This window comes from Sarcophilus harrisii, chromosome 1 (assembly GCF_902635505.1).
Source record: "Sarcophilus harrisii chromosome 1, mSarHar1.11, whole genome shotgun sequence".
Classification (NCBI taxonomy): Eukaryota; Metazoa; Chordata; class Mammalia; order Dasyuromorphia; family Dasyuridae; genus Sarcophilus; species Sarcophilus harrisii.
In genome coordinates this window covers 585,463,680-585,486,492 of record NC_045426.1, presented here as the reverse complement: position 1 = coordinate 585,486,492, position 22,813 = coordinate 585,463,680, and the positions used below count along the sequence as shown (strand labels likewise).

The window sequence follows — 22,813 nt, the reverse complement described above, 5'->3', positions numbered from 1 at the left end:
AACAAAGTGAAATACCGTATATAAAGTAATAGCAATGTTCTGGGATGACTTTGTTTTTCTCAGTAGTACAATCATTCACATCTACTCTGAAGGACTAATGATGGAAAATCCTATCCATATCCAGAGAAAGAACTGATCGAGTCTAAATATAGATCAAAGCATTCTCTATTACTTTTTCCATCTTTCCCTTTATTTTAAACTTGCTTTTTCTTGAAGGCTTTTATTTTCATTAGGGTGGGAGATCTATGTTTTCTTTCACAACTTGACCTTTCTGAAAAGGTTTTACATAATTTTCCATGTGGTTTCTTAAAAGTGGGTGGGAATAAGGGAGAGAGCCTAGAACTCAAAAATCTTAAAAATAAATGTAAAAAAATTGTTCTGAATGTAATTGGATAAAAATATTAAATAAATAATTTTTTAACTATTTGCAAAAATAGAGAGCACATTAATATTTTCTGAGACAAACATAATCCCTATACCCAAACTAGAAACAAAACAAGATTAGGAATACAAAGATTTTTTTTATTATTATTAAAATAGTGTATCTAAAAACAAAACCTATAATTATTTGTTAGAAAAACATAAGCTTTCCCAGTAAGATCCCAGGGAAGGCAAGAATGCCCATTGTCTCTACTTTTGTTAATAATCAGAGCTAAGCCTAAATGTAATTGGTTATCCAAGAAGTAGCAGTTTACTGTTCCTTGAAAATCTTCAAATAAAAGCTGTACAAGATGGCCAAATGATCACTGAAGTCCAGTTTTGAAATTCTGTAATTATTTGCTTCTGAATTTTAGGTCATTGTTCATTTTCATATTATTTCTCTTGTTTATGTTTATTGTTAACTTTTTAAAAACTTTTCTGAGATGCTACAGCTAGTATCTCTCACATTGCCAAGCAAAAGAAGAGACCATTGGCATCCTTGCTTGAGTCTCTCCTAACATATTTGCAGATTTTCTGAATCCAAAAATAAGACTTTACTTAATCTTATTAAATTTCATCTTAATTGATTTGGCTCAATGTCCTAGACTTGGTCAAGGGCCTTTTGGAATTCCAACTTTGCTATCCATCCTAGTGATCCTTTCCAGTTTTATATTATCTGAAAATTTAATAAGCATGCTGTTTATCTTTTTATTCAAGTCAATATAATGGTTAAACAGCACAGATCCATATCTAATTCTAAATATTCCACTGGATATATCCTCATATGATCAGAGAATCTATGAAAAAAATTAACTGAGATAATTAATAACCAGCAAAGTGGCACGATACCAAAAAATCTATAAAACCACCAACTTTCTTGCATATTTGCTAAAAAAAAATAACCCTTGAGAAAAGATTGGAAAATAGGTTCCCTTTAAAATAATAGCAAAATTATTAATATTTAAATATTTGATCTACCAAGGTATACACAGAACTTACATAAATTCAACTATAAAGCAATTTTTAAGCATATAAAAGACACTTCTAAATAGAGATACTATACTTACTGGTTGAATGAAAGTATTGCTATCTTATTTAAATTACTCCTTAGTCTTAGTGCTATCTGAATTAAATTACCAGAAATATTTCATAAAAAAAAGACAAATTAATAGCAACACACTCCAAAGAATAATAGAATAATGAAAAAAGTTAAGAGGGATGTAAACTTGGGGCTATTATATCCATAGTACAAAGAAATAATTTTTAAACCTAATACTGAATTTAAAAATAAGTTTTAAAAAATCAGTAAATAAAATAGAACATATAATATCTAAAAATGAACACATAGGATGTAACCTGTGTTCAATAACCCAAACATCACAAGTTACCAGGGAAGAAATACCCTATTCAACAAGCCCTTGGTAAAACTGAAAGGTCATTTAGTTTAAAAAAAAAAAAAAAAGATATTTATATCCTCACAATTCAAAGTGGCCAGAGTAAAAACAGAAGTTGTATATTTCAAAATTATGAAGGAATAAATTTGTAATAAAAAACAGAAACTGCCCCAAAAAGACAAAACAGATAAGTTTCATAATAAAAAATTTTAAAGTTTTTGCACAAACAAAACTAATATATTTAGAATAAAAAAAATAAACAATAGGAAAAAATGTTTTGACACTAATTATCTCTAATAAGAGTATGATGTACAAATAAAGAATTGACATAGATCTATAAAATTAAAAGCATTCCCCAAGAGTTGTCACAAAGGACATAACTTTTCAAAAAAATACAATCAATCATTCAAAAACAGTTTTCAAAATTACTAATAAGGTAAATGTAATTAAAAGGATTCTGGGGAAATGATGGTATGTTAGGACCTAAAGAAGCCTAAAGCGCTCCATAGATAGTTCATAAAAGCTCTAAAAATCCATCAGAAGGAAGAATGAAAAAAAAATCTTAAGAGAATTATCTATAAATTCTTCTTTCCTATCTAGGATTACAAACACAGACTACCAGTACACTTGGAAGTCCTGAGCAAAGACAATAGATGGGTGGAAGGCATAGTCTGAAGTAGAATGGTTCTATCATGAAGACAAGGCCAGAGTTGTAACCAAAACAAGGTAACCTGGGGCAAAAGACAAGTCAGAGAAGTTTCAAGTGATCCTAAGAAACCAGAGTAGTTACAAGAGGAGCCAGGGACATACTAGGACCCATTACATGATAACTCAGGAACCTCATCCCAAGCAAGATTCAAGGTTTTTGTATCCAGGCACCATTCCTGGAAGTCCTTGCCAAACCTACCAACTAGGCAGCTTAGGCCTGAACCCCAGTAAGAGGGCAGGTGAAGAAATTCCTATGTAAAGCAGAGCATAGTTAATTAGCCAGGAAATTTAAAATCAAGCAGGATCTACTAATATTATCCAGTACAGGAACAGGCACAAGCCAACAATCCAAAAACTAAGGTTGTAGACAAGAGTAAATAGAAGAGAATGTTCAATACAATAAGATATATAATGAATTAAGAGACACTTAAGGATAAATCCAAAAGAGAGTAACTCCGTAAGTCCAAATAGAATCTCAGAGCAAAGGAAGTCCAAACCATAAGGATTACAAAAGTAATAAATAAGGGATAAAAAGTGTAATGATTATGGAGGGAATAATTCCAGAGTATTCATATCTTAGTAATAAACCTGACCCAATAACTCAAGATTCTGAAAATTCAAATAAAAAAAATGAGAACGTTCTATTAAAGAAACATAAAAACAAAATAAAAATATTGAAAAAAAAGGTAAAGTATATATTGTAAAGCACTGACCTGGAAACTGCTGAAAAGTAGGCAATCTAAGAATCAAAAGATTATCTGAAAATCATAATTGAAAACAAATTTTGAATATACTATTTCAAGAAATGATGCAGTAGGGGAAAAAAAAAAACTGTCCAAATCTCATAGAAGCAGAGAGCAAAGTGAAAACAGAAAGAATCTAGTGATTATCTCCTAAAAGAAAACTCCCAGTAAAGTCATATGACTTGCCAGCACTTTCAAAGCAAAGAAACAACAACAACAACTTGCAAACAGAAAGAAAGAGTTTAAGTACCAATGAGCTAGAATATGGCTCATTATTCTATTATAGGAACAATTCTCATATAAAAAGGAAGAAAACAAAGTCCTATCTTGAAAAGATAAAAGACTTAGCCATGGATAATTTATATAAGAAAATTAAGTAGGCTCCTATAGGAGAAAAAAAAATGGACCTTTGGTTAAATATGGTATTTTTCTTTTTGATAAAGAAAAAAAGAGGTCACTTTGAAATGGAAATATAGGGGACAACATAAAGAAAGAAACGCATACATTTTTGATCAATTAGATGGCTCTAAGTAAGGAATTTATTATAGAGAGTGGAAGAAACAACTATCCTTTCAGAACTTTATAAAGATCATTGTTGCTGTTTAGTTTGTTCAGTCTGACTTTTCTTGATGTCATGGACATGATACAGTAGTCCCTTTTATTCTCCATTGTCTCCCAAAGCATGTTTGAGTTCATGTTCACTGCTGCCACCTTCTCCTTTTGGCTTCAATCTTTCCCAACATCGGGTGCTTTTTTTTTCCTAGTAAGTCCTGTCTTCTTATCATGTGGCCAGGATATTTTAGCTTTGGTTTCAGTATCCAGCTTTCTAATGAATGATCTGAATTAATTTCCTTATATATTGACTGATTCAATCATCTTGCAATCCAAGGGATTCTCAAAAGTATTCTCCAACACCACAATTTGAAAACATCAATTCTGGGCACTCAGCTTTCCTTACTGTCCAACTATTATAGCCATACATACTGGAAAAAACAGTTTTGATTATATATACCCTTTATCAGTAGGGTGAAGTTTCTGCTTTTTAGCATGTTGTCCAAAACTGCCATAGCAGTTTTTCTTCGAAGGAGTAAGCATCTTCTAATTTCATGGCTGCAATTGTTGCCTACATGATCTTTGGGCACAAGAAAAAAAATCAGACACTTTCTTCTGGTTCTAATTTACAGGAAGTGATGGGATCTATTACCATGATCTTAGTTTTTTTTTTTAATGTTAAGCTTCAAATCAGCTTTTACATTTTCATCTTTCATCCTCGCCAATAGCTTCTTGATTCTTCACTTCTACAGAGTGGTATTATTGCATTTCTGTCTCCTAGTGACCTTAATTCCAGTTTTTGATTCATTCAACCAGGAATTTCATATGATATACTTTGCATGGAAATTAAATAAATAAGATAACAATATATTGCCTGCCTTTGTTGTACTCCTTTCCCAATCTTAGACCAAACAGTTGCTCCATTTTCAGTTCTAACTGTTGTTTCTTGAATTGAATACAAGTTCCTCATAGGACACAATAAGGTAATTTGGTACTTCTGTCTCTTTGAAGAATGGCTACATTTTGTTGTGAGCTATGCAGTCAGGGGCTTTATGAATGAGTCAGAAGTAAATTTTTTTTTTGAAACTCTCTTAATTTTCCCCATAATTCAGCAAATACTGACAATTTGGTCTCTACTTCTTTGCCTCTCTGAAAAATCTGCATTTCTGATAATTCTTAGTACTCATGTAACTGAAGCTTAGCTTGCAGAATCTTAAGTATTATCTTGTTGAAGCAAGAAATAAGTTCAATTGTTTAGTAATTTGAACATTCTTTGGCACTGCTCTTCTTCAGGATTGAGAAATAAACTGATATGTTCCAATTCAGTGGCCATTTTTGAGTTTTCCATATTTGCTGGCATATTGATTAAAGTACATTAAACAACATCATTTTTAGGATTTCAAACAGCTCAGCTGGAATTTCATCACCTCCATTAGCCTTCTAAGATTCTAAATGACTTAATTCTCCAGAAAGTCGTGCTCTAGATCATTGTGGTTACCTGTGATGTGAAGATCTTTCTCACATAATTCTTCTGTATCTTCTTATATACTTTTTCATAAACTCTTCTGCTTCTGTTAAGTCTCTAACACTTTTTTATCATGCCCATTTTTGCATGAAACATTTCATTGATATCTTTAATATCTTTAATGAGATCTCACCTCTTTCCCATTCTATTATTTCCTGGTATTTTTTCACATTGCTCATTTAAGAAAACCTTATCTCTCTTTGCTATTATCTGAAATTCTGCATTCACTTGGGTATAATAAATCACTATCAATACTTAAAAATATTTAATGATCTCTCTAGTATCTAAACACTTAACAAAAAGTTATTGGAAGTATAAGGAAAAATATATGGCAAAACTTCAATAGTAGGGTTCTCAATATGCCTCTTTCAGACCTAAATGAATCTGAGGAAAAAAAGATAATAAAAAACAAAGGAAAAAAGAAGTACCTGAATAAAATATTACAAAAGTGAAAGAAGATCGATCCCTGGTGATTACTAAATGGTAATAGAAAGAGTTCATGTATTTCTCATACATTCATGGCTCCTTTACAAAATCTGACTACACACTGGTTCAGAACAACATCACAAACAAATGTAGAAAAACAAATACTAAGTACATCCTTTACTGAACACAATATAATAAAAATTATATTCACTAATAGGGCTTTGAAAATAATAAAATCTTAAAAGGAGTTTAAAAAACAGATCTGAAGAATGTATAAGGTAAAAAAAACACATCAAGGAAACAAGAGAAATTTCATTTTTTAAAAATGACAATGATGAAATATCATACTAACATGCAGAAGAAAGAACAAATCAAATTGGCTATGCAATGAACACAAAATATCAAGAATATTAATAGGAATAATGAAAAAATAGAAGCCAAAAGACCTAGTAGTGCCAGATTTCTAAGTTAAAAGATTTAGCAAGAGGTTAAAAAAAAACAGATTAGAACATGACATATACAACATAGAAGCAAATTATATAATGCTTGATAAATCCAAAGACCCTACTTGGATAAAGACTCACTATATAACAAAAACTGCTGGGAAAACCAGAAAGTTTTCTTATATTTACTCTAGTAGATATTAGATATAAATCAACACCTTGTACCATCCAGCTTCAAGTAAATACATGAAAAGGAACATGATAAACAAATTAGAAGAGCAAAGAAAGTACCATGCTAGGATTTATGGATAGGGAAGATAACAGAACCAAATAAGGGACAGAGAAGTTCACAGAAAATAAACAATTTTGATTATATAACATTTTAAAGTTTTTTCAAGAAACAAAACCAATGCAGTTAAAATTAGAAAAGAAAGAGGTAACTAAGAGGAAAATCTCTGCAGCAAATTTTTCCAACTAAAGTCTAATTAAGAAATAACTGATTTAAATTTTTAAGTCATTCCCTGTACTACCAACAAAACTTAGCAGTAAGAAACAGAAAGAGAAATTCCATTTTAAAAAACTACAGATAATATAAAAAGCTGGGAATTTACCTGCTAAGATAAATTCTGATACTATATGAACATCATGACAAAATACTTTTCACACAAATGAACACAGATCTAAACAGGAGAAATATTAATTGCTCATGGATAGGCTGTGCCAATATAATAAAATGACAATTCTTCCCATGATAATTTGTTTACTCAATGCCATACCAATCAAACTACCAAGGAATTATTTTATAGAGCTAGGGGAAAAAATAGTAACAAGTCATCTGGAAGAACAAAATGTCAAGAATTTCAAGAGAATCACTTTTTAAAATGTGAAGGAGGGCAGCTTAGCAGTTCCAGATTTCAAACTATCTTATATTAACGTAATCATCAAAACAACCTGATACTGGCTAAGAGATAGAATGGTGAATTAATGGACTAGATTAGGAATACTATGCCCAATAGTATATGACCATAGTAAATCCAATGTTTGATAAATCCAAAGATTCAAGTTTTGGGGGTAAGAACTCAACATTTGCCAAACTGGAAAGTAGTTTGGAAGAAACAAGGTATAGAACATCATTTCTCACCATATACCAAGATAAGATCAAAATAGACAAATGATTTAGCTATAAAGGGTAATAGCATAAGCATATTATATTAATAATATCAGGGGAGCATAGGAAAATATAACTGTCAGATCTATAGATAAGATTTTATGACCAAACAAGAGATAGAGGAGATTACAGGAAATTAAAAAGGACAATTTTGATTACTTGAAATTAAGTAGTTTTGTGCAAACAAAATTAAGGTAGACAAAATTAGAAAACAGAAACTGGGGGGAAGGGGGGAATTTGCAACATGTTACTCTGATAAAGACTTCATTCCTCAAATATATAGGAAACTGAGCCAAATTTCTAAAATAAGAGTCACTCCATACTTGATAGTCAAAGGATATGAACAGGCAGTTTTCAGAAGAAATCAAAGCTACCAATAATCACATGAAAAAATGCTCCAAATTAAAACAATTCTGAGATACCACCTCACACTTATTAGATTAAATAACATGATAGAAAAAGAAAATGACAAATGCTTGACGAGATGTGGAAAAATTGGGACATTAATGTATCATTTATGGACATTAATTGTGGACATTAATGTATCATTATGAACTAGTCAAAACATTCTGGAGAATAATTTGGAACTACTTCCAAAGGGCTATTAAATTGTGCATACTCTAAAACACTGGACACAGTAATAACAATATTGTAACAATAATCATCTGTGAAAGACTGTTACTCTGATCAAGACAATAATACGGGACAATTCCAAAGGACCCATGATCAAAAATTCTATTCACCTCCAGAGAGGGAACTGATGAGTTATGAATGCAAATTGAAACTTTTTTACTGAATTTTTAATTACCTCACACCTATATTCAAAAATAAAAGTGCTTGCCTTCTCAAGGATAAAGAAAAGACAAGAGAAATGGAGAGAAATTAGGACACAAGATTTTTTTTAAATGACAAATTTTTTGACACATAATTGTGAGATTTATTGAAAAAAGTTTTTAAAAGAACTATTCCTCAACTGATAAATGGTCAAAGGATATACACAGGCAATTTTCAAAGGAACGCATGTAAGCCATTAACAGCAATGTAAAAAAAAAAAATGTTCCATGTCATTAAAAGTTCAAGAAATATAAACAAAAGCTACTTTGGAGTTTTGTCACATCCACCTGATTGTTAAAGATCTTAAAAAAAGAAAAATGAAAATTGTTGGAGGAAAAAGCACATTAATATATTGTTAGAGGGGATGATATGGACTAGCCATTCTTAAAAATAATTTTTAATGTCTCTATATTGTTATACTCTGACCCAGCAATATCATTATATAAGTATATACCCCAAAGAGTAAAAGAGAGAACAAGAGAATGCAATTATAGTCCAAAAATATTTAGAGATCTTTAGTAGTAGTAAAGAATCAGAAACCAAGTGAATGTCCATCAGTTGGGGAATGACTAAACAAATTATGATCTATGAATGTAATGGACTATTTTTGTACCATGAAAAATTACCAAAAGTACCATTTCAAGAACGCTAAGAAAACCTGTATAAAGAGATGCAAAGAAAAATAAACAGAATCAGGAAAACAATTTATGCAATAATATTATAAAGAAAAACAACTTTGACAGGCTTGAGGACTCTAACCAATTATAATTCAGGAGAGAAACTGATGAAGAAGTTTGCTTCCCAACTTATGATAAAAAGCAAAGGGACTCTAGAAACAGAAAATGATATATATTTTTGATATAGTCAATGTGGAAATCATTTGATTATGCATATTTTAGAAATGCTTTGTTTTACTTTTTTCTTCTTTTCAATGATAGGGCCAAATAAGAAAGCAAGGGTCAATAGAAATAAAGTAGATAAAAAAGAAAATTAAAAGGGTCACTGAAGCACCTTAAAAAAAATCTAAACATAAGAACCAAAGGAAGGCCAAAAAGATGCACAGACTATGTCACACCCAGCGTGTCAAAGATGACAGAAAAAGGAAAATTATATTAGAGGAAAACAATCAATATGGGAAAAGAGGCACATTGATGCATTGCTGGCACACCTGTCAGTGGGCACAATCTTTCTGGAAAGCAATCTGAAGATTTACACAAAAACTCCTTTAATCCAGTTATACTATTGCGAGGCCTATTTCCCATTCCCCTCCAAAAAAAATCAAAGAAAGGAAAATTTATGTACAAAAATATTTATAACAATTTTTGTGGTATTAAAAAATCCTGGAAACTAAGAGGATATCTAACCACTAAGGAATGGCTGAATTAGTATTAGTAGTGGTATATAATTGTGATGAAATACTACTCTGCTTTAAGAAATAAGAAAATATATATACAAAGATTTATGTGAAATAATCCGGAATAAAGTGAGCAGAAACTGAACCATTTATACTATAACATAAATATTAATAAAAAAGGGAGGGGGCAGCTAAGTGGTGCAGGGGATAAAGCATTGGCCCTGAAGTCAGGAGAACTTGAGTTCAAATGCAACACTACACATTTATTAGATGTGTGACTCTGAGCAAGTCACTTAATCCCGATTTCCTTGGCCCCCAAAAATATTTATTAAAAACAAACAATTTTGAGTAGTTTTATAAATTAACAAAGAATGAAATGAGCCGAAAGAGAAATAGTCTACATGACAACACCATAAAACCAAACAACTACAAAAGCTACAGGAACTACAATCAATATACTGACCATTCATGATTCCAGAAAATTGATGATGAAATATTTCTATTACAGCGAGATAATGGATATAAGGTGCAGAATGAGATATATGTATGTTTGGGTGGGGCAGAGAGAAAGCCACTGAGAAAAATTGTTTTGCTTGACTATATGTGTCATAAGAAATCTTTCTATTTTTTACCCAGTGGAATAAGGAGTGAGAAGAAGAAATTGATTTCTATTAATGTCTTAAAAACAGAGAATGTCATAGATGTGAAATATTACATTACCTTTCATATTAAGCCAATATATTATTAGTTTTACTGAGCTAAAAGACACTTTTCCTGAAACAGGAGTAAATATTTGTAATGTAAAAACAAGACACTGATAAAATTGTAAAAATGAAAAAATGAGTTAGATAACTTTAAAAGTTACATGTTGAATTTATTACGTTTTCAAAAGTAAGTTATGCACAATAAATAACTTCAGATTCACATAAAATCATTTTGTTTTATTATGTTATATACTGTCACATACCAATTTTACTTATCTAGTTTAAAATGGAAATAAGTAAAATAGTGATGCAAATGAAAAGTAAATTAAAACAACACTAAGATATGACTTTATAGCACCAACCTAGCAAAACTGTTTTTAAAAAGATGGGGAAACTCACTGTTGCAGTAATTATTGCTGGAGCCATGACTTGATACAACCACTCTAAAAAAGAATTTGGAATTATGGCAAAGAAGATACTAAATATTCATATGCTTGATCTAGAAATGTCTCAACTGGGATTTGCTAAGGAACCATTTTGACTCTAGGACTCTGTAATTCAGGTTCAGAGTTGGGATGAAATAAGGCACTACATATCACTGGAGAATTAACAAAAGGTTTACTAGCTCTGGTATAACAAGGATTTAACAGCACTTAATTTCCGATAACTTGTCCCCTTTCTCTATATGAAAATGTGTCTGGTCAACATATCAGGATGTGGTGACTTTTATGATGTTACAGCCTCCACTAAGTCTAAAAGGCACTGACCCATTAAGGGGAAAGGCCTTCTGTCCTTAGGTAACCAAGAAGGCATGTCAACACAGGCAGAAGCTACTTGAAAACTGCATTAAGGGAAGTATAATCTGAATCTTCCCCTTCCTCCCCTGGAAGATTTAGGGAAAACCATCAGGCCCTATTGTGAGAAGGGAGGAACCCTGGAACATAGGTGAATATTTCTAATAGGTAATTCAGTAAGAAAAGTCCCACATGGGTAAAAATTTCACCAGCAGCATTATTTGTTGTAACTAAAAGTTGGAAACAATATCATTGGAAATTGATGAAAAATTATGGAATATTTAGACACTAATAGAGTTACATGAAATAAGAGAGAACAAGGAATACAGAACCAAAAGAACATACAAACTTCCTGCAGCACTAATAAAACCAGCATTATTCTAATAATTCAAATGTAAGGAATTTCAGTTGTAGATACTTCTTATAATGATGTGGCTCATAATCCCAGACATTTTATGACACTGTCTACATCTTCTTAAGATTAGTTAAAGAAAGCTTGTTCATTTAAATCTGAGATTCTTCCTATTTTCCTGTGATTATAAGGATACCAATGAAGCACATGAGTTGTATCCTAGCTAACTTTCAATTTCTCTTCATGACCAGGCCATATTTTTTTCAACACTAAATTAAGAGGCAACAAAATTGTTTTAAAATAGAAAGGCAATGTTAGTATCATTCTCTCAAATTTAGAGGACACATTTCTTCAATCTATTAATAATACACAAATTGTTTTCTCTGGGAATTTAGCTTATAAAAAAGGATTATTCTGGTATATAATGGGAAACATCTATTGTATCAAAATGTGATAACAGATTTATATTTTTAAATTGTAAGGAATCTGGAAATATATTGCATGCATATGCACACATTTATGTATCTATATAAAAGAAGATGGAATTTTAGAAAAAGCATTGCTTCACAAAACAGCAACAAAAATAGCATGTAAAAAAGTGAGTCTTCTAAAAGCTTAGTAAGACCTAAGTCAAATCATCCTGAAAGCTTTTACAATTAAATTTACAATTTAACTAGGAAAAACAAAAAAAATGTGAAATGAAAGAACTCTGAAAATGTGTCAAAATAAGTGAATCTCATCTTCATGGTGTGTAAAATTACGTCTATGCTCTAAAACCTCTCAGTCCTTGACATGTGTACAATAAGGCAATGACATTCAATAAAGTGAAGATGAAAAAAGTACCTAGAGCCAAGCAAATAAACATCTTTAAATCCAAGCTAGAACACAAAAGAGGTCTTCAAAAAAAGGCTAGATGGCTACTTGCTGAAGACTGTTGCATAGGAGATACTAGATCAAATAAAAATTGGACTAGACTGCTTTGAGATTCCTTCTGTGAGGTTTGTTGACAATTTTAAACAAACAAGAACTCATTTTCAAGAACTCTTAGAGAAGGAATATTAAATATAAAAGATCAAGGATAGTACTGCCAAAAACAGGCAACTGAATTATAAGTTAACATCACTGACCTTTATGCTATTTTCATAAAATCTTTGGGAACCTGTACAGATGAAATTTTTGAGAAAATAAGACAGTCTTTCAGTTGATTTACTTAACAAATTATATGTTCAGTCACACAGATTGACAAATTTATGAAATACAAAATCAAACTCTGTTTCAACAAATCTGATGCAACATTTAATAAATACTAAGTACAAGGCAAGATGGGAGGCACTGAGGATACCAGGGCAAAATAAATAAATAAGTAAATAAAGCCCCAAAAGTTTCTGCTTTAAAGGAACTTACATTGTATTAGAACAGAATATGTATACAAATTAGAGTAGCATAGGAAAATTGAAGGAGGAGAGCATATTAACAATAGGACAAATCAGGGAAGGCTTTATAATGGAAATGACATTCAAATTAAAACAAATCAGGAATACATTTCAGGAATGGGAGATAGTTTGTGAAAGTGCACAGAGGTGGAAAACAGCATCAAATTTGGTTAACAGATGATTCTTTCAGCGTGCTGAAAGCTAGTTCATTTGGATCTAGTGATTTAAAATTCTCTGTTATTAATTCTATATTTATCTTGAGCATCAATTCCTTATTACTTTTTTTTCTTTTCTTTTTGATCCAAAGATCATTTCTCTTTGACAGAGAAAATAAGAAATAAGTAAATTCACCTGTCAGTCATTATTTTCCACCCATCCATCTCCAGCAATGCTCTTATCTTTAAAATTCAGGGATATTCGTGTTGTGATATAATTGGAATTATATTCCACACACAATTTTCCATGAAAAATTGGCATATGGAATTATAATCACTGACAAAGATCACTCCATAGCCAGCTCATATACTATTTCTCCATGGAGCCTGCTCCAACACAAGTGAAATGATCTGTCTTATTTCCTTCTAGCACTTGTCTTGCTCTCTCAATTTGTCCTTCATATATTCATCTACTATCTCATTTCTTTGTTTACATATTAAGTTATAAATTCTTTAATATTGAGGAAGGTGCTATTTTTCATCTCTGTATGCTTAACACCTAGCACACAGTACCTTGCAGAAAGTCGTAATATATCATATCAAAATGAATTACTTCAAAGGAAATTGTTCAATCATTTTTAAATTATATCCAATTCTTTGTGATTCTATCTGGGATTTTCTTGGCAAAGATACAGGAGTAGTCTGCCTTCAGTAAGTATCTTTTTACAACTCATTTTACAGATGAAGAAACTGAGGCAAACAGGAATAAGTGACTTTTTCAGGATAATACAGCTAGTAAGATTCACTTTTCTGACTTCACTTCCTCACCCAGCTGCCCCAATACAAAGAATATTATACAAAGTGAAAAAGAAGAAATTTGGTGAGGGGAAATACTATTAATTTGGGAGGAGACTTCAGGAGTCGAGAGGCCCTTTTATGATGTAGTACCTCAGGTATGTCTTAAAGGAGCTGGAGATTGAAAATTTTGTTGCTGGGTATGAAAGCTTTGGGGGGAAGATTAGGAGAGATGGCAGTAGGAATTGAATATATTAGATTTCATAATAAAGCAACTTGTAAATATTTAAGAATAGCTGGCCAATAGAAAGAGATTTTTTGTCTAATTATCATTTCTTTCTCTACCCATTTATAAAAATGGACATGGATATGGAAACAATACATTGTTTCTGTACAACATATTAACAGGTGGAAAGGAAAAGGAAGGTTTTTTTATTCATTTCCCTTTAGAATTCAACAGAAGTAGAATCACCACATGCTGTTCCTAACACAATACATAGTTTTACTTTTGCCCAGACTTATATAAAAGCAATTCAGCAAGAAAAAAAAAAATGTTCCTGTTTCCATTTTTCCTACACTAGTTTCAGCCTTTTCCGGAAGAGATCATAATTTCCCTAGGGAGGCTAGCCTCAGAAGTTGAGAAACAATGCTCTAGAGAGCACTGGACACAATGGAAAACCAGCAGCTATTTGTTTTTCACTTAGCCTGTGCAAAATAGCCTTTAAAAGTCAAATTGTACAACGAAAACACATATTAATTCTTTGTAATGCAAGATTGGGAGACTTCTAATAGCAAGTTGGAAGCCTTAATACTTATTTCTTACCCATTGAATTCCTAGAAGAAATAAACCTAAGTGACCTTTTTATCCTAACATTTTAATGACTATTCGTAACCATGGTGCTGACTTCAGCCAAGAAGAACTGTCAAATGCTACCTTTTAATGTTTAATTGCTGTGTAACCCTAGATAAATAATTTCACCTATTTATCTGTTTCTGCAGAATCTGCAGAATGAAGATCACCTCCAGCTCTAAATCTATAATTCCATAATCCTCATTTATAAGTCAGAAATTCAGTATTAACTAGATGTCATACCTATACTATTAAAAAATAACATAAACTATATTTTTATTAAAATAATATTGCCAAAGAGGATATGTCACTAAAGGTTAGTAACTCAACATTACTGGGCCATGCATCCTGTCTGAGCTGAAAGGGAAGTGTCATTATTTGAACAAAGAAACTGACTTGAGGCCAACAATCCCATGACTCAATCAAAAAACTAAATAATGTTCTCTCATTATCCCAAATACTTAAAAGCTGGTCAAGAAGGACTCTGAATACAGTTTGACAACCACATTTGAGGGTGGAATAGGAGTAAAGAAGAAAACAACACTAAATTGCACAGTTCATTAGAACTTAAGGAAAAGTCTACATCCTAGATATAATTATTTGATTTGGAGAATAAAGGTATGGACAAGAATTATTAGGAAGAATGGTCTCAACTGAATGATTGAGACAGTAGTATCTTTTTCCTGATAATAGTGAAATTTTATTTAGATATGGACTTTAAATAGAAGGTGCAAAAAAAAGTTTTAAAAAGGAACAAACAAGAATCATTACAAATAAACTGTTCCAGGGTTACAGCTAGAAGATTTAAAGCTGGCAAAAACTTAAATTAACACATCTCAATTTGAATTTGTAATAATACTCCGGGCTCATCTGATACAGTCAGGAAAGATAAAATGAAAAAGACACCATATAATAAGGTCTGGGAATACAGGGTAATAGAAATTGTTCCCATAAATGACTTATAATACTTAGACAATTTTGAAGATCTGTTCCTACTCATAAAGGTCAATTAATTCTAAAAAATTTTCCAACACTTCAAAAAGCCATGGCTTCATAACAATGAGTACTCCCTTCCACTAGGTGCAGGCTGCAATCTCTGTTGTGGTCAAATTTCATCACCCCTTAGCCAATCTGGTTATGAGCCTCACTAAACCCAAAAATAGTTTAGTCCTTCAGACAAGACATAGTTGATCACTGAGCCATATATGAAAACATTCCAGTTTAGGTAGAATTCACTAGTGCTTAGATTTTGCTGGAAAAGCTTAAAAACACATACACACAAAATCAGGAGAACCTTAATGCCACAATGCAACATATAAGTATGATTTCATAGTTGAGGACTAAACATCCATTAAAAAAAAAATTAAAAGGACTAAGGCAGAATAGGAATGGACAAGAATTACAAAGCACAGTGGGAAAAATATAAACATCATTGTAACCTGCTCCATTAATATTTATAAGCTATTTGAAAAAGAATTTCTGCGTTTCTTATTAGGAGATAAAACAAAGTTGGAATATATAACTAGCACAGTAAATTGACAGTATTAAGATATTGTAAAAAGTCAATAGGCAAAAATAAACTAAAACTAAAAGATAAAATAAAATACAAAGATATACAATGTCCTACACTTCAGTATTTGAAAATCAACTATGCAAATACAGAATGGAATAGACATGACTAGACAACAATCTGTTAAAAAAATTAGCTAAATGTTTTAATAACTAAACATATACAAAAAATGCAATATGATGTATCATGAGGTAATAAGTTCCTCATCACTCAATAGTATTTAAACGGAGGTTTGATGATCATTTATTGGCAATTTTATATACAAGTACAGGATTAGACAAGTTTACCCCTAATAGATCTTTAATCCCTAAAAATCTGTTATTTTAAGTATTTCCTGCTTTGTTTCTAGGCAGTCATTGCAAAAGCTTGCCTTATACAGTTCCATATAAAACTTTTTCTGGAAACAAAAAGTCTAATGAAAACTTGTTTTAAAAAAAGTTCTTTACACCATTTACACCCCCTGTCTCTCTGAGTAGCTAGGAAAGGAGCAGGTGGCCCACTTGATTTTTCCTTTTGTCCCTTTAAATTCAGAAAAGTATAAAATGAAGCAATACAACTTAAATAGTAAGGACAATTAATATGGTTAATATACAATTATTAAACAGAAGTGACCTTTCTATAGCCCCTGAAATTTGCTAAAATGATTGGTGCCGGGTTTTTTTAAAATAGCAAAAGATTCAATAACATCTCACAAGGAAGTTTTAATGCTAGATATAAATAGTAAAGGAGTATTTCACAAAGACTAGTTCCTATTACCTTATTATTGTGGTTATTATATATCCCTTACATATCCTTTAAAATAGTTTTCCAAGGAAAATGTACTGTTTAAATAGCTGAATGTCACATGATCAACGTGAGTATTCAAATTTATCTCATGAAAGGATGAACTATTTATATAGTGCCAATTGATCAAACATTTTAGGTAAATATACAAGAGATTCTTAAGAAATAGGCTATCAAAAATGCTTAAAGATACTATGAAAGTTTAGTTTTCATACAAAGAGTAATTATACATGATATAATATAAAGATCATAGACGATATAACTAAGAATGCAATACATATTATTGAATGCACCCTATTTAAAAAACTGAAATCTACCATGTTGTAATGCACTAGTTAAAAACACACCTTAAAGACTTCTAGTATTTAATTTGTAGTGTACTGTAAAAATACTTTAACTAGCTCTTCTATACAACAAGTAGGCTGAGAACTATTCTTTGCATAAAATGAAGTTCAATATAGTATTTCAACTATTGGTGATTTTCCCTAGAGAAAAACTTTTTTAGACTACGCTGCTTTCTTGATAAAAATGATAAGTAGTGCTGTCTTCCAACATAAGTTAGATCAGCTTTCTAGATCTGTATAGTAGGATAAGTATACCTGCTGCTACAGGTAACTCTTTATTCTCTCAACCTACCTACATTTGCATATCTCTAAATAAGAGGTGGTGATAATGAGTAGCACCTAAGGCAATAGTTGTTAGTACAAGTCCCACATCAAAAGGTATCTTCCCTTAATCCCCCCCAACTTTGAGGTAGGTTTGGTTTTCTCTTTCTTCCTACTTGCACCTTCTTTTTCCTTCTTCCTCCTGGCCCCATAATTTTCGTATATTAGCAACATTTATGCAGTTTAACCTGAAGTAAAAGCAAAGCTCCCAGAGAATCAATCTTTCAGTTCTACCAATCATTCAATCCTATTTTTTCATCATCTTAAAGAATAATAAATGGCTGGCTAGTGAGATAGATTGCACATATATTATAAAAACATATATTATACATATATATATATTTATATATATATATATATATTTTCTCAATCAGGAAAGGCTTCATGGAAAAGATGGTACTTGAATCAAGTCTTGAGTTATAACCTAAACTCATCTCATAATTTAATATTAAATTTAGATTGAATTGTTCTTCATATTGTTCAACTCAACATTCAAATAAGTAGGAATATACACACATTCAAAAGACAACAGAGCCTAATGGCTAGAGAAAAGGATTTTGAAGCAGGATTATGTTCACATCTCACCTTTGACAGCAGATTTTCTATGACATAGTTTTGTTGTGCCAGTCACTTAAGCTCTTTTTGAGTTGGAGATAAATCTCTTAGACTAAAAATTGCAAAGCAGGTGCTGACCTGCACTGTTAAAGAAAACCTTCAACAGGAGCTCCCTACACTTAAGAAATCAAAGGTCCAGTAAAAAAAAAAAAAAAAAAGTATTATTCACACACAAATATGTTAATAAACATTTATTAAATGTTTACTTTGTGTTAGGGATTCTGCTAAGTCTGGGAATATAAAGACCAAAATGAATCTTTCCATCCCCATAAACAAATATAAGTATAGAATATATACAAACAGAGTAAATAGGTGGTGCAATGGATGGAGAATGCTAGGTCTCTAAACAACCGAGTTGAAATCTGGTCTCAGACAATCACTAGTTGAGTGGCCGGCCCTAAGTAACTTACTTAATCTGTTTGCTTCACTTTCCTCAAATATAAAATGTGAATAATAATAACATCTACTTTGCAGGATAAAATGTGAGAAAATATTTGTAAAAAGCACTTAATCATGAGCCTAGCACTTAACATACATGCCTCTTCTCTATCAGGTAATTTGTGAATGGAGTGCACTAGTAGCTCAAGGAATCAGGAGAGACTTTATGTAGAAAGTGGCAGTTGAGCCAGGTCTTGAAAGAAAAAAACTCCTTTGTCTAGAGAAATGAGACTGTTAAATATAATATCTCATGATTTAACATGAGAACTTAGGTTAAACTATTTCTTTATATTGTTTACATTATTATTCAAAGAAGTATGAAGGATTTTCTGAAAGTGTAATTCTTAGAAATGAAATGACTTTTTGTTGAAGTAAGAAAAAATTTAGTATAAAATTTGGGGAAAATTATATTCCATTTAGATAACTAGATATTAATTACTACAAGACATTTCAAAATTGCTCATTGCTACAATTCTATACAAGTGTATTCCCATTTTAAGCAAATGATATATTAAAAGATTAAAGGTTTTTAAAAAGATTAATTAAGGAAGAATTCTTAAGTTCATAAAAGTTACTATTTAATAAACTTTTATTTATTTTAGTAACTCTTATGAGGAAGTCCCATAGAATTCATTTAAATAAGCTAACTTTCCATGTGTAATTAAATTATTTGACATATACAACTTTAGAAGTACATCTACCTACTGAGTAGATAAAAGTTTTACCTGTAGTTTACTATCAGAATGTTTGACAAAACTTCATTAAAGAAAGAACAACTTACCTCCATTTCCACTGCAGCAATAGACTGGTCATAATGCCCCATCAAATTAGGGAAAAATGTCATATTGTAGGTCATTTTCACACATTTGGGAACAGTAATTGGTTCACAGGTGAAAAAACTGTGCCCTCTTATGAAGGGCAACATTATACACAGCACAAAAAATAGGAATGCTTCCATTTTCTTCAAATTTCTCATTTCACCACATGATCTGGAATGCTGTTATTTCGGCTTTGTTAAGCAGCATCACCAAAAAGTTATTCAGATTGCTCTTTTCATTATTTCACCATTCTCTAGTAGGTTGTTTTATTGAAATTTACTTCCTTATTTTTAACTGTAAAACCAAGCAAGGACACATCATCAACTTCAGTCACAATTTTAAATTCAGATACAATTATCAAGGTGAATCAAGTTTAAAATTATGTTCATTAAATTGGATGATTTTTAAAGAAGAAAGCCACGTTTCCATTATTTTTAAGGAGCACTCATAAAATCCGTATTATTGTGTTGCACATTCGACACACACAAGTATGCAAGCAAAGAGTGCTAAAACAGGTAGATAGGGATGGGGAGAAGAATGCTGGTGAAAATGAATCACAAAGAAATTACAGAATTATAGTAGTTTGGGAGACCATAGAGGTCATTTAGTGCAACTGCCTTATTTAATAAAAGCGAAAACTGTAGCCCAAAGAAGTACAAGGATCACAATTAGTAAATAGGAGAGTCTGGAATAAAATTCCTAGATCTATGAACTTTCTCTGGCTCCGTGCACCGTACAGAATGAACACGGCGTTTGGCGTCAGGGGATGTAGGTTAAAATCCCAGCTCTGCTACCTATCTGCCACCTGTTTAGACCCCTAGCAAGGAATTGTTTCTCTCAGTTTTAGTTTCATTTGTAAAATAAGGAAAGGGATGACTTCCAGGTCTAAAAAAGATGACCCTACATAGCAACAGCTGGAGTATAATTTCCGCGTACTCTCCAGCCGCTCTCCTGCCCTCCAAAACTAGCAGGAACGAGGGACTAACAACGTGAATTCAGACACAAGGTGGGCGAGCAAAAAAAAAAAAAAAAAAAAAAAAAGCCACTGCAGCTCCCCCACCCCCCACAAAGCACCACCTTCACGGGTGGGCCAGCCAACCCAAACCCGGAGAGAGCCGTCCTCCCGGCCGCAAGCAGGAGGTGGCTGCCCCTGCTCCCGAGCTGGGCACCCGTCCCCGCCCCGGCCCGCCGTCTCCTCCCCCGCTCCGGTGGGCGACTGCCGCGAGCTAACTCGGAAAGTGGCTGAGGGGGTTCCTATTTAGGGAGGAAGTTTCAGCGGGAGCGGCCAATGACCGCAGCCGCCACCCGCAAGCACCTGTAGCCGCGGCGCGCTCAGGGGCCCTCCGGCGCACCGGGACTAGGACGAGGCTATCCCCTTCCGGCGCGTGCAGCCCCTCCGCAGGAGCTCCCCGTTACCTGGACAACCGCCCCCTCCCCCCCTCCTCCAGGCGGCTAGCAGCCCGATGGGTGTTCAGTCAGGGAGCCCGAGTCCGTGGCGCACGGATGGCCTGGACCCCGACGGCCACCTCTTTACCTGTGGGCAGCTTGTAAGCCGCGTTAGCGCCAGCGCCGCTATCACCTCCTCCGCCGCCGCCACCCTTCCCTCGGGTCCCCGCGGCGGGAGCAAATGGCTCTGGCTAGTTGCCGGGATCGGGAGCCACACGGGGCGCGAGAGCTGGGGAATCCCGCGAGACTGAGCTGGGGCAGGCCGAGCCGGGACAGGTCCGGGCTCGCGGCTCCGGGGCTGCAGGGAAGCGCTCCCCCGCCCCCGCACCAGTGCTAGCGCCGCAGGATTCTGGGGAAACGCACGGCACGGGGGCGCCCGCCCGAGGCTCCGTGCGCGGGGGACAGGGCGCGGGGGACGTGGCAAATCCTGGTTGTATGTGACTGCGAAGGGGGGAAGAGAAGCTCCCTTTTCCCACCTGCTTTTGTACAGTCCTCGAAGGACTGAAGCGGCGCCAGGTCACGGCTTCCCCGCTGGGAAGCGGCAGAGCGCGCGCGGAACTGTGCTGTGTCTTGTTCCCCAGGGTCTGGCGAGGCTCAGTGTAATTAGCATCTATGAAGCACTCTCTGAACCTCGAAATGAGGCGCCCTTTGAAGAAGGAACAGCCCGGCTTTTCTTCTCTTGTTTTCAGTAGCTGAGGGCTCCGTGCAAAGTAGTCTCCCAGGGTAGCGCGTGGCTCCCGAGCTATCTGAGCTGGTGCTTAGGTGGGACACGCCTGGTTCGAACGTAGCCATTCCTAGGGTAATGTCCCGAAAGTGATCAGTCCCAGAATCACCCACTCGGAAGGGGAAGGGGACTCCAGACGTGGTTTCCTTTGCACCGTGACTGCGCTTCTCAAGTTTTACTGTCAGAAGCTTAAAGTAACCAGGAAAACAACCCTATTTTAATTCTAGAATTCCATATGAAGCGTATTACCTTGGCCTAATTTATCTTCTAAAAAACTTTTAGTCTTCCTTTGCTATCAGAGTTCATCTGTATAGAAGTGTGCTGAGCTTGGTTTCTCAGAATTGCTTCCCAAGTCCTTCTTGAAATGAAGGAAGGAAGGAAGGAGGAAGGAAGGAAGGAAGGAAGGAAGGAAGGAAGAGAAGGAGGGAGAGAGAGGGAGGAAAGGAAAGGAAAGGAAGAGAAAGAAAGGGAAAAGGGAAAGGAAAGGGAAAAGGGAAAGGAAAGGGAAAGGAAAGGGAAAAGGGAAAGGAAAGGGAAAAGGGAAAAAGGAAAGGGAAAAGGGAAAAGGGAAAGGAAAGGGAAAAGGGAAAGGAAAGGGAAAAGGGAAAGAAAAGGGAAAAGGAAAGGAAAGGAAAAGGAAAGGGAAAGGGAAAGGAAAGGAAAAGAAAGGAAAGGGAAAAGGGAAAGGAAAGGGAAAAGGGAAAGGAAAGGGAAAGGAAAGGGAAAAGGGAAAGGAAAGGGAAAAGGGAAAAAGGAAAGGGAAAAGGGAAAAGGGAAAGGAAAGGGAAAAGGGAAACAAAAGGGAAAAGGGAAAGAAAAGGAAAGGAGGAATGCAAGGATTTTTCTTTAAATTCATTTATCTGGAATAAGATATATGGATATAGATATGGATAGGTGTGTATACATAGATACATATCACACAGGCATATATGTATATATACATATATATATATATATATATATATATATATATAGTATGCCTAAGAATACATGTGTATATACATCTATACATAAGTATATATACACATTTACACATTTATGATTTTACACTACTAGAAGCTTTTAGGACCATAGTTGATATCTGAGAAAAGAAGTGACTTCATG

The 22,813-nt window shown here is 33.7% G+C and overlaps 1 protein-coding gene across 3 annotated transcripts in view; it reads right to left on the bottom strand.

Moving 5' to 3' along the window:
* The window catches only part of FZD6 (frizzled class receptor 6), a 56,541-nt gene extending 34,857 nt beyond the window's left edge, over positions 1–21,684 (bottom strand). The window contains exons 1-2 of one of the 3 annotated variants that reach the window (XM_031947073.1): positions 21,462–21,684; positions 19,503–19,833 (exon numbers count right to left, since the gene is read on the bottom strand). In XM_031947073.1, the coding sequence (XP_031802933.1) occupies positions 19,503–19,697 (195 nt within the window). In that variant the 5' untranslated portion in view covers positions 19,698–19,833; positions 21,462–21,684. The other 2 variants (XM_003760311.4, XM_031947074.1) reach the window with 2 other exon arrangements.
* Between the last annotated feature and the right edge of the window lie 1,129 nt (positions 21,685–22,813).